Below are 13,353 nucleotides of genomic sequence, written 5' to 3'. Positions count from 1 at the left end.
CCGCAGGAACATTTAAGCAAGTTTTACTGCATACTCAGAAATTGTGATTTTAAATCTTTCTCCCCATCTTCTTACTTTTAGTACACCTGATAAATACCCTTGGCACCTGTTAGCTGTATCGAAAAAATACCTTAAGTTTCTGCAAATATAATTATGAGAAAGCATAAGTCTTGCCAGATCTTTGACTGTCAGCCCTATAACCTGTTGTGCTAGCACTCGGACATTTTCTAAGTTTGGTGACTTGCAATACATTAGCTTACGTGGTATAGGATAGAGCTAAAAGTAATTTCCCATGGATTTACAGTTCTGTGTGTAAATTATATTCAGGTTTTCAGTGTTAATGGTACAGCTAAAAGGCACAGTAGTCATTTTGTGGGAGGCCATAGGAAAAAGATGCATGGCAGGGAAAAAAACTGTAATTCAGATCAGGCAGTTTCAACTAAACACCTGTGGTATATATAGTCTCCTTTACAACTTGCTTACTTAATAGTGATAACAGGGAAGATGGTGATACAGTGGAATTGAGACATGCTGGGCATGTTTTGGGAGGTGGGGCCATTTCTGGTAAAATAATAATCCCCACTGTCTAAATATAATGCCTGGTTTCTGGGTCAGGTGAAAATGAAAAGCATCAGTTAAGATGGATTTTGCATGCCTGATGTAAGATGCCTGTCAATGACAGCCAGGATCTCATTGCATCTGTGCCTACAAATAGGGCCTTATGTGTAATTATTTATAGTAATAAATCAGAAGAGTTGACAGACTTTTGCTTGGAGATATTGTGAGATTTTTATAGGAAAAAAAACCCCAACAACCCAAAACAAAAAAAAACCCCACAGATTATAGATATGGTCTATGAATGTATGAAGTGCTGATGAGTAAAATCTGGGGTGACAATGGAAAAGTGAAGTGGCGGGGGTTTTAGCCTGTCAATCTCACCGTATTATCCTGATTCACAGTAACAGCTTCTTGTATTCCAACCCAACAGCAATACAGATGTGCACACAGTGGCATCGCTGCTTAAGCTGTACCTAAGGGAACTCCCAGAACCAGTCATACCATACGCAAAATATGAAGATTTTCTTTCCTGTGCCAAAATGCTCAGCAAGGAGGAAGAAACGGTGAGTAAGATGAAATAAAAGGCTGGTGTGTTATAACCTGTTGTGATTTTGAAGAGGAGAGAAGCTGGTGATTACCTATCCTAACTTAAGATGTGAATCTATTAATGGACACTGGGTTTATATGAAAATTTTTGCCACCTAGATAATTTGCAAGTCTAAATAAAGGTACATAGCATAACCTTAGCTCTATTAGTTGCATAACACTGAATCCAGTTCAAATAAATATCATTTTGGTCAATAGCTTCCATTTTACACAGAAGAGGCTTACATTTTTGTTGATTATTGTTCTGAAATGTAAAAGGAAGGGTCTTGGTAGTTGCTAACCATCTCTTGCTATTAAATCAGGGGTCATTTTCTTCGAAGTGCCAACAAAAAGATGCCAACTTTTACTGACTTTTGATCGAAGGCCAATGTTCTCTATTCGGTGCCTATCATTGAATCAGAAGGCCTCAAGAAGATGGAAGCGGACCACCTTCCAAACTCTTAAAACAGCATAACCCAGATGAGCAAAATAAGGGTTCTGACCGATAATGCGCCCTGCGGTGGCATGGTCCTGCTATGTATTAGTCTGAAGACATAAGAAACTAAGTGCTTGCTTTTACATTGTTCTGCGTGCTTACGGATAATGAAGTCAACCCTGATATTTTCAAAGTAAATACAAATAGGCTCATTCTGTTGGTTTCAATCTACTGCCCTAACTTTCTAAGGTGGTTATTTCTGTTTAATTCCTTTTTGACATTTCAAATCCTGCCAGAACTGGAATCCCTCCTGCCTAATTAATTAATTGAGTAGGAGCCCCTCTTTTCTAACTGAGAGTCTGTCTCCTTTCTGAGCCCTCAGCTGATGACTGCCAAGCAGAGGTGGCAGTTGTTCCCATCCAAATGGAATGGGGAGGGGGAAGAAAGATCTGTGGCAAACTGTCTTCTATGGTCATAACCTCTTACACCCACAGAAATCGGATTGGTTTCTTTGCTGGCCTTTGCTACAAGGTGCATATTTTTGTCAGCTGCTTACAAAAGTTGGGAGTGGGCTGTTCACCTGGTTTAGTTTGAGCTGTTACTTGCACAAGTTATTGCAGGGGATCCTCGGAGCTAAGGTTGCAGCTATTTGCGCTTGTGTGTTGCATATGTCTCTAACCTTTAATAGCTCCCATGTAAAGCCACCTGACAGCTCGAGTTCATCAAGCAGTTTATACTTGCAGTGACACTCATTTTCAGATTCAAATTTTAGTCATTTTATATTGGCTTAGACCAAAGTATATGTATGTAGTTCCTCTGCAACTATGCCATGATGCACTTTATTAAATTCATTTTGAAAGCAAAATTCAAATTGCAGTGGCCTTTTGGTGCTGGAGTTGGTGTTGATAGCTTGTGAAAAATCAGCACTATAGGTGATGAGCCACTTCAGTCCTCTTTATGGTGGCTTAGCAGTCCAGCTATAAAGCTGTCTGACTAGATTTTCAGTTGATCTTTCTCCGTGCAGAAGTTAAAAGTGCAGTCACTGTTAGGGGAAAGAACTGTGCATCTTGTTTCTTTTCTTAGCCCACAGACAGCAGATTTGTGCACTATCATGGTCCACACATCTCAATTTGCATTTGTTTTCATACCATATTTTAATCAAAACCCTACTGATGCTGGCGAAGCATCAAAACTCCAATCTGAGTCTAAAGGCACTAATTGGTACAGAGCATAGCCAGGGTCTGTTTTCACAGGGCACAGAAATCAGTGTGTGATACTCTGCTTGTCCCATTCCCAGGGTGAGCACAAACTGAAGTAACTGTTTAATGGTCTGAATCTGTTATGGACCAGAGCTGGGTAAAATACCTGAATAGTTTCTCATATGAAAATGGCAACTAGTTCAAATAAGAACTGTTATTGGGAGCCTCAGCTTTTTTATCAGCAGCAGGAGGAAAGGAGCTGCTGGTCAAAAAAAGAGAGTGAGAGAGAAGGGAAAGACAGGATGAAACCAAGTTATTTACTTACTTGTTTATTTTTATCCAGAGCTAATCCTTATTAGTCAAATATAGCTTTCCCCCTCCAAAATGGGGTCTACAAGCTGTTCCTGATGGTAACCTGTATATAGCATCTAATGCTGCAGTTTCAGCAATGTGTTTGTTGTCTTGTAATTGCTAATATTTTTCTGGTAAGATACTAAGAAACTGTGCCTCCCCACTCTTTTGTTGGTTTTTTTTTTTTTAAACCACTTAAAGGGCCTGAAAGAACTGGTGAAGCAAGTGAAGAGCCTGCCAGCTGTCAATTATAATCTGCTAAAATATATCTGTAGGTAAGCGCTCTTGCGAGAATATCACAATGGTGTTTGTAAGTGTGAGCTGACAGACAAACCTGTCTGCATATGTGCCCTAAAGGAAAAGCATTACTCTGTGGGAGGGTTGGTAAACTTCAAGTGAATGCACTAAAAATACAGGTTTACTGCATGACCAATTACTAATTTGCCCTATCAAGGTACACAGTTATGACATTCCTGTCATAAGCGGGCCACACTCGGCAAGAAATACAAGAAGGTAGAAGTGAATACTTTCTGTCCTCTGTTTTTTCCCATTTCTAACTGCAGTTATAGGCCTTGGCTGTGCACTCCTGAAGCATGTTATCATTGGAAACTGTGTATGACTTGTCATATATAGAATAGTCTCAAGGATACATCTAACATCTTAAAAAATGTGTCTTACACATTTGCAATTTGTGAAGTGCCCAGTATAAAAAAAATGTGTTTTAAAATGATAGAAACTTTTTTTATTAAAAATTGACAGTTTGCATTTTGAGGATATTTTATGAACCAAGCAGTTGATTAATTATGCTGGAGAAGGTTACCATCTTCAAGAGAGTTATCTCATGATCAGTCCAGATTGAGATTTAAATTTTGTTAACAACGTCTCATTTTGAAGAAAAATCTGAAGAAGTTGTAGAGAATAGCCCTGAGTTTTCAAGACGTTCTGTAAGGAATTGGAATGGAATACTTGAACTATGTTAAGGAACTATCACGTGCTTTTTTGTTTGTTTGTTTTTAATTTCCGTTTTCACATGTTCCTTAAAGGCTTCTGTCTTCCCCACAGATTCCTTGATGAAGTCCAGTCTTATTCAGGTGTAAACAAAATGAGTGTGCAAAATCTGGCAACTGTTTTTGGCCCTAACATCCTTCGCCCCAAAGTGGAAGATCCTCTGACTATCATGGAGGGTGAGCTTACTGTACTGAACTTGTAATAGAAAGAAGGAATGTCTTTAAGTTAATTAACAGTACACACCATGTACAGCAAGTTCCATATATCTGTTTTATAGACACAGAGTTCTTCAACTTAAATGAATGTTTGGGTTAAAGCTTGCACAGGTTACTATAAAAGTGACTGAAACGTGGCGCATTGCAAACAGACTTTGCATGAGATTGTGCTGCCCTGGCCACTTCACTAAAATTGTACTTTTTCTCTCAAAACTTGCTGCAAATATGGCGTGTTCTTACTCAGCATGTGCAGCTGGAGTGCAGTTAATATTTTACTGTGATTCTTAACGATAAGAAAAAATTAGTACAAGCTCATACTGCAATGTAGAATCCCCCACAAGGCAGTGGTATATTATGTGCCTTACATAACAGAGATCAAATTGTCAGCTGCATTTTGTTATTTACAGCAATGTTCAGATGTAGCATTTTGCTGTAATTAAGACAAAAATATGGCCACAATAATCTCCTCCCCTAATTTCCTCCTAGGCTTAATCTTTGTGACCTTGATTGTCCACAAAGTACATGATGCCTTTTCTCCCTCGAAACACTTTTTTCTTTATACGGAAGATTTACTTAACTTTCTTAGAAATTAGGGCTGCACACAGATGCTGCACTGAAAAACTTACCAAAACTTGAAAATGCAGTGTTCACAGTTTATTTGAGAGCATATGGATTTATTTATTTTTTTGATGTTTTTCTCTTTCCCAGATAAAGTTCCCTGTATCATTTGTTCATGTACTTGTTTTTCTGTAGTCTTATGGTTCCTTCTTTAATTCTTAACGCAATGGCTATGTTGTTGTGAACAGAAACATGGCATTTCCAAACCATGTATGAAAGCAGTGAATGCCCAGGGTTAGTCATCTGAACAGCAGCTCAGATAAGGCAGAAAACCTGATGTGGAAAGGGTTTTTAATTGTCATCTTAACTTTAATGTCTGGCTTCTCATTGTCACAGAGAACGGTTTGATCATGCATTTGACTCAAAAGAGTTTGCAAGAGCAGGCGTCCAATTTACGTGCATGTTTATTATGAAGGTGCATGTGTATCATCAACCTGTGTAGCTTCAAATACCCTTAAATCTGCATTTGTGTCTTCCCCCTGGTTTCTGTACATACCTGTCTCAAATGCACTGTGACTGTCTGATATAGGCGTGCAGAGATAAGCTTTGCTGTGTCATTAAAGTGCTAGTTTATGCATCTTACATCATCTCCCTATGGTATTTTGAAAGAGGAACACAAGAGTCTTTCCTGCTTTGTTTCCTTCCTCTTCATCTATCTTGTCATGTCTCTTGCAGGAGTTAGGGTTTTTGTGTGTGTGCAGATATGCTGTCTATCACTTCACTTTCAACCTGTCTCTTTGTACCTATGAAACTGCCAGACTGACTGGAATAGAAGCTTCTCTTACTCTGAAATTCCACAGAGCTTAGAAGCCTGGTAGATAACTGTTGTGAATGTTTCTTTTGGTCAGGCAGCAAACTGTCTCTTTTTTCCCCATGCTTTTGAATTAAATAGTATAAAAAGTACTTCAAATTGTTTAATAGATTGGAATTGGAGAGAGATGTCACAGAGCTGATTTATACTACTGAAGTCAATGAGAATAGTATCTCACAGGATGACATTTACTGATGGGATACCATGTATCTTCAGCTCACCCTGGGCAGGGGAGGCAGATGGAGATTTGGGATGGGGAGACAAGAGTTAGACATTTCTAAATAAAATACTATCTTCTAGGTTTATATTTTTCCAAATGGTTGTGAGTTGAGGGGGTTTTTTGAAAGTTTGAGCAAGAAAGTTTTCAGTTGTTTTTTCTTTAAACCAGGTGGAAAGGGAAAGTAGTATGTTTTTCCAGTTCTTGGGAGCAACTTTCCAGCCTGCTTATCAACAGCCCTAAAAGGATGGTGGCTGCTGTATGAAATGGCATGGATACTACACTGACTGAAGGGAAATACATATATCTTTTAACTAATGAGAAACAGGTTTGATTGAACAGATTTATGACTTCTCTTTAAGCATAACTTTAAGATTTGACATGAGAGAAAGCTGATTTGCAATTGGGCTATGCATAGTTAAATGTATAGGAACTTTTAACAAAGACTGTACATTGATTGGTGCTCATGGCCACCCTTCATTGCTCTTTGCTTTTTGGAAGATACAGCGTGCTTTTCTTGCAGTCATTCAAAGCCAAACGTGCAGCTATGGGTAACCATACCTGTACAATGGAGACAAGGAGCTCTTTTTGTTTGCTTCAAGAGACATTTTCCAGAATTCCAATCATGGGGCAATTTTTTCCTGTCAAACACAGTGCTGAAAGTTGCCTGAGTACAGTGCAATGTTTGTAGTAAAATTCTGCCTGAAACAGCTAATGTTCTCAGAAGAAATACACCTAATGTACCATGGGAGTAACTAAGTGAATTTTCCTGCCATGAAGCTCTAATGTATGATTTTGCCTTAGCAAACAAACAAGAACACTAAAAAAAGATGTTGTTGAGTACCCACATTGAATTGGCTCTGAGTAGTTGTAATTTAAAAGGGTGGGTTATAAAGATCCAGAATATTACAAATTAGTTGATGTGAAACAATATTGCACAGTGGGAAATTATTGATTAGAAGAGCACAGTATGCCTCTGAAAGCTCTCTAGGAGCTTAAAAATGGGGTGGTTATTATTATAACTACCTTGACGCTGTTCCCGAAATATTCTTAATAACCCTTAATGAGAGTCTGCTTAATGCATTAGAGTTGCACATCTGTATTACCCCAAGTCCAGTTATAAATGCTAGTGTGTAAATTACCGTGGAGTCAAGTGGTGTGCACACCAAGGAGTTGCTCTTTAAGAGTAAAGGTGGCCATTTATTACAGCAAATAGCAAGCTGTGGTCCTGCATTAGTTCTGTACCATGCTATGACATGGCATAGTTTCCTGATTGCATATAGTCTCACCATGGAGTGGTTAAAAGCATTCACATTAAATTAATTCTGTCTCATTACTGCCCTGTTTTGCTCCAAAGACTAAAACGTTTGTGTTCCAGCAACAAAAATCCCTTGCCTGCCTGTTTTTTGTTAGAGTACTAAATACAAGTGCCGTGACAGAATAAGACATTGTTTTTAAAAGTGATCATCATATTGAGTTGAAACACATCATTTATAATGATGTTATCCTTTGCTACTCATTATCTCCTTCTGTGGTCTGCCTGGGATGCAGTTACTCTCATGGTAGTAGCTTCTTCGCAAAAGTTTCTTTCTTAGAGAGTCTGTGAGGCCTGCTGACTTGGTTTCATGGAAGAAAGAGGTGGTGATGATCTGGCCTGGTAGCCAGAGGCACTTCAAGTGTGTTAAACATTCAGGGTGTTACACAGATGGATGCATTGCATAAATGTTTGTATAAGCTGAATATTTGCTAAGTATTTGTGGGATCTGATGGATAAAGTACATTTATGCCCTAAACAAAACAGGTCATTAATTACCATGTACTTGGTGTGTCCTTTCAGGCACAGTAGTAGTCCAGCAGCTAATGTCAGTGATGATTAGCAAACATGACGAGCTGTTTCCCAAGGATGCAGACCCTCAGATGGGACCTGAGGTGTGCAACAACAACAATGAAATGCCAAAGAAAGTGACTGCAGGACAGCTACAGAACAAAGAGAACAACAACACCAAGGAGACAGCAGTAAGGCGCTGCTCTTGGGAAAAGGCTGAGTCTCCCCAAAGGGGAAGTACGGACAATGAGTCTCCAACTGCTCTGCCAGGCAGCAAGACAAATAGCCCCAGGAACAGCATCCAGAAACTAGATGTCACCAGAAGCCCACCACTCATGGTGAAAAAAAATCCTGCTTTTAATAAAGGCAGTGGCATAGTCACCAATGGGTCCTTCAGCAGCTCTGTGGAGGGCCCTGAGAAGAGCCAGACTTTACCAAACTGTACCCTGCAAACCAGGAGAACGTCGTCCCTGAAAGGACCAGTGACTAAGATGGGCACACACAGCGTGCAGAACGGAGGTGTGCGGATGGGTGTTTCTAGCACAGATGGGCACAGCAACACCCTCAATAGCCGGACCCCAGGCTGGGTGTCCAATGGCTACGTCACACTGAGGGACAACAAGCAGAAGGAATCGGTGAGTGAGTCAGGCCAGCACAACAGGCTTTCCACCTATGACAATGTCCACCAGCAGTTCTCTATGGTGAACTCTGATGACAAACAGAGTGTGGACAGTGCAACCTGGTCAACATCCTCTTGTGAGATATCCCTCCCTGAGCACTCCAACTCCTGTCGTTCATCCACCACCACCTGCCCTGAGCAGGACTTTTATGCAGGTAACTTTGAAGACTCTGTGCTGGATGGACCACCACATGAAGATCTCTCTAACCCGGGTGACTATGAGAACAAAAGTGACAGGAGGAGTATGGGGGGCCACAGCAGCCGAGCCACCAGCAGCAGTGATAACAGTGAAACGTTTGTGGCCAACAGTACTAACAATCACAGTGCTTTGCACAGCCTGGTCTCCAGCTTAAAGCAAGAGATGGCCAAGCAAAAACTAGAATATGAGACAAGGATAAAAAGGTAAGACGGTTTGGCTCTACCATCTGACTGCCTTTTACAGCATAAATCCGAGATTTCCCTCTTGTGACTTGCTATCAATCTGCACTAGGTGCAGTGACTGGGTGCTCGCCACCGAGTTTCCTATCCTTTGGTGCTGACATACTCTGACATTGTTTCTGTGATATGATCCAAAGGGGTTTGTTTCAGAGCAATTGTTTGTCATGGTTGTGATGTGCTATCCTATTGGCATGAAAAATATATATAGGGTCAGGTTTTTAGACAAAAATATGTTGATTGCAGTTTTTCTGAAATTGTCAATCTATATTTGCAAATAGATACAGCAGATAAATCAGGTGAAGAAAGGAAATTAGCAGTGAAACACAGGCATTCAGGGCATTATTCTGACCTTGTAAGTGACACTAGTGCAACTACAGCAGGAGCTGGGTGTCAGCACTTCCAGAGGAGAAAAGAGTCTTTAACCTGTTCCTGGAGAACTAGGTGGAGCTGTTCACTACTGTGCACCTTGCCAATGGATGTTATTAAGCATTTTCTAAATGAGCTACTGAAGTGATTGCCCTATGAGAGTGGTTCATTGATGAAGCCATGGTTTGTAGGTACACCTCAAAAATTCAGTCTAAGCTTTCTAAATGGAAAGACCTGTGTGTGAATTTGTTGGTGGTGTTCATTTTTGCTCGAGTGAGTGAGGAGTGCTGCTCAGGAGCTGTCTGCTTTTATTTCGTTTTTGCAGCTTGGAGCAGAGGAATCTTACCCTGGAGACAGAAATGATGGCCCTGCATGAAGAACTGGATCAAGAGCGGAAGAAGTTCACAATGGTAGAAATCAAAATGCGTAATGCAGAACGGGCCAAGGAAGATGCAGAGAAGAGGAACGATATGTTGCAGAAGGAAATGGAGCAGTTTTTCTCCACTTTTGGAGAACTGACAGTGGAGTCTCGCAGACCAGAAAGAGGCAATACCATCTGGATCCAGTGAGCATTGGAAGCGTAGACTGTGGGACTTTGGGGAAGGGCTTGCGGGTATTATACTGTATCAGGTGGCTGGTCACCTGTCTGAGGCTAGTACTCAACATAATGTTATGAACCCTTGAAGGAAGAAATCATACAGACATTAACCACTCATATCTACAGTGTGTACTTACCCAAGTTATACTCTTTGAATGCTTCATGAGACTACTGTCAAGTGTTACAACTGGATATGTGTATATAAATTTAAAAGAAAATCACCTTAGAGAGCAAGAGATGTATCTCAAGAAATATTTTAATGCAAGTCTTGTATTTAAACTGGTAATTTGAAATGTTGTTGCAATCAAGCTTTATATCAAGGCTTTTCTCCCTTGCACTTAACGTAATAAGCTATTTTTGGCATTGTGTTACCATCAGCTTATTTTGTATATCAAATGTTTTTTGGTTTTGGGTTTTTTGTTACCCCTCTTGCTGGGGAGCGAAGATAAACAGGTATATTATGGTATATGTGCCAATGGTTAACCTTGATTTGTGTCACTTCTAAAAAGACAGCAGGATGAGAAACAGCAGCACAGAATAAAGTGGTACTAATTTAACGGAATTGATGGCCCAGGTAGAAAGTATCAGGGCACCTGTATCATAAAGACCAAATGAGGATATCAAGTCAGCAAAATTGGGGACAATGGCAAAAGGGTAAACAGCTGCTTGTTTGGGAGCAAATGTGGGTGGCAGAGTAAGGAGTTGGGAGATGGGAAGGGGGAACTTAAGGGGGTGTCAATCACATAACCAGAGCTTTTTGAGGTACCCTAAAGAAGCCCTGTGCCTGATCACTGCAGCTCAGAGCACAAACATAAACCAGTTGTTCTGACCATATCTGCATGTGACTTGCCTCTGTACTCTGGGTGAAAGAGTCCTTTTTGTAAGGCTGGTGAAGGGACATATAGGGGAGATGAACTGGACATCCTGGTAGTTGTCAGTGTGATGGGTGCTGAAAAAAAACCCCAAAATATTTAAGTCCAGAGTAGAAATTATGGAGCAACTGTGCAACAAACAACAAATGAGGAAGAAAATACACCAGCATATCCACCACCCCTATTTACAGTGTATATTAGCAATTTATACTGTCTGAATGCTTCATGAGATTACTGTCAAGTGTTACAACTGTGAAAGTTGACAGGCTCTCAGCATCACCAAGGGAATGCCTAGAGGGAACAGCCTGGAGCCTAACAGCATGCAGAGTGCCAATGAAAAAAAAACAGCAAAGCCATGCTGTAAATTAATAATTTGTTTGGCATCTTTATATATAGTAAGTATAACTGGTATTTTCTACACCATGTTAAGGATTTTTTTTTTTTTAACTGCTTTTAGGACTGCAAGCTGTATTACTAGAGAGGGTTGTTGGGATGTCTTGGCTTCCCTCTAGTGTCTCTTAAATATATTGCAATTCTTTTTAATTCTAATTGAGAAAGAACGAAGGTAGCCTCAAAGAACATTCTTGGTTATTGCATATATATTAGACAAGTATTAACTAGATGTGGGAATTATACTGGGAAGCAAACATGAGGTTTACATTTCAGAGAAGTATTAACTTACAATGAAGCATTACACATGGTGCTTGTGGATGCATTATTTGTGTCTGGTGAGCATCAGAGTAGCCAGTCAGGGTGCTTATTGTACTGTGAACATGTCTAGTGCACATCCAGTCTGTGTGTAAATCAGAAAAAGTCAGATAGGGAAAGATCAAGGTAATAGGAAGGAGCATGTTTTATATCAGTTAGCAGCAATCACAAGATGTCCCCACAATGGTGAGAGAAGGAACCAGATTACTATGCTGATATGATTTTTTAATTGAATGAGACCTTGATATCTGATGCAGTAGGCCTCAAAGTTGACTCACAATTTAAGCAGTATCTGACATCTGTTGACATGACAACAAAGTCTCTGAGATAAATATTTTCTTAACTGGAATTCATGTTTTTACACTAGATGTATACAGTATCCCCTGTAGCAGTATCCCAAGGTGGAGAAAGTCCTGCTTTCTCATTCCCAGTAAGCCAATTTTATCATTTTGATTTCCTCTAGCAGTCCCTGTGTCACTGAAGCTCTGTTGCTGTCTGAAAATTTAGAGGAATGCACAATTCCTAAAACTAGTTCAAGGATCTATGTAAATGAGGACCTAAAGTTTAGTCATGGAATCATTTCAGAAAGCAGCCAGTGAGGCAGTGGGGAAAGGTGCCACTCCAAAATTATCAGCTGATACAGTGGCAAAAATGACAGCTACTTGATAAAATTTTATTTCTGATGCTTATTCAAAACTGAAAAAGAATATAAATTTTATTTTGCATCCACATCTGCTTCCAATGCCATAGGCTATACAATATGCATGGAAGAAGGGGAGATGTTTATAGTCCAGGTACTTAGCATTCTGTGTTCAATTTTGATTATCTTTGGTTTTCACAGGAACTGACTGGAGGCTTCCAGTAATTTGTATGTGCTGCATGTTTTCCTTATTTGTTTGAACAGGCTTCTTTGTACACTCCTGTTTCTGAGCTAAGACTCTTTGGTCAGTGATTGCTTTCTGAGGGTTAGTTCTTGGTCTACCCACAAACTACAAGAACACAGTTCAAGTGGATTTTTTCTTATTTTCAGCTACAAGAGCACAGTTCAGAGTGGATTTTTGCTTATCTTCAGGTCTTTGCATTCACCATGGCCAAGATGGTTTATAAGACAAACTATTTCAGTGAAAACTCTTAATTTTTGGTGTATATAGATCCTCCTCATTTTTATATTGTTCTTTTTGAGGACTGCCATTAAACACTCTTGATTCAGACTGAATGATGCTACTGCATTGATTTCTTCAGGGCATGATCCTTGAAAAAAATTTTTTTTGTCCTTTTTGCAGGGACTCTGGGAAGGTGGTTCTCCATGTGAATTTTAGGTAGGGCTTAGGCTGGAGTAGACCTGCTTCCTCCTGACTGATGCCAGGTGAAGAAATCAGAATTTTTGTTTTGTTCATGTATTAGAGGGATCTTGACCTGCTTTGAAATTAGGACTTAGTCTTGGAAGAAAATACAAACCATCCACACAATTATAGTTGTTAAAACTAGCTAGCATTTTTTAGTTACCTGGACACAGAAGTAAAACTCTTTAGTCAGAGTATCTTCCAGGAAAGTCTTTGTTACCCTGGGAGCAGAGCAGCAGCTCAGGTTTCTGTCCAGTTGGCCGAGCTCATTTTGGCTCTGATGGGTTTAAAATCATTCTTGGTGGTACTGTCACCTTCCAGCCACTTATTGCTGTATCCTACCACTTAGTGCTATTATCACTCAGCTCAGCCCACAGTGGTCCATTTCCTGGAGCTGAACCTGCACAAAGCTATTTAGGTTAGCTTTCTGCTGGTTGAGGTCTTGGTGCTGACTAAATAAAATATCAGACAAGTTCACTGTAGCTCTACCATTTGGAATCAGCTTAAAACAGTCATGGGATCACAA

The 13,353-nt window shown here is 40.0% G+C and overlaps 1 protein-coding gene across 5 annotated transcripts in view; it reads left to right on the top strand.

Annotated features, from left to right (window-relative positions):
• The window catches only part of ARHGAP24 (Rho GTPase activating protein 24), a 219,548-nt gene extending 206,855 nt beyond the window's left edge, over window positions 1-12,693 (top strand). For all 5 annotated transcript variants that reach the window (XM_040583303.1, XM_040583323.1, XM_040583331.1 and 2 more), the window contains 5 exons: window positions 989-1,121; window positions 3,331-3,404; window positions 4,192-4,313; window positions 7,836-8,904; window positions 9,632-12,693. In XM_040583303.1, coding sequence (XP_040439237.1) covers window positions 989-1,121; window positions 3,331-3,404; window positions 4,192-4,313; window positions 7,836-8,904; window positions 9,632-9,875 — 1,642 coding nt within the window. In that variant the 3' untranslated portion in view covers window positions 9,876-12,693. The remainder of the gene's footprint in view (window positions 1-988; window positions 1,122-3,330; window positions 3,405-4,191; window positions 4,314-7,835; window positions 8,905-9,631) is intronic.
• The last annotated feature ends 660 nt before the right edge of the window (window positions 12,694-13,353 follow it).

Source organism: Falco naumanni, chromosome 1 (genome assembly GCF_017639655.2).
Source record: "Falco naumanni isolate bFalNau1 chromosome 1, bFalNau1.pat, whole genome shotgun sequence".
NCBI lineage: Eukaryota > Metazoa > Chordata > Aves > Falconiformes > Falconidae > Falco > Falco naumanni.
This window is presented reverse-complemented; position numbering and strand designations above follow the sequence as displayed.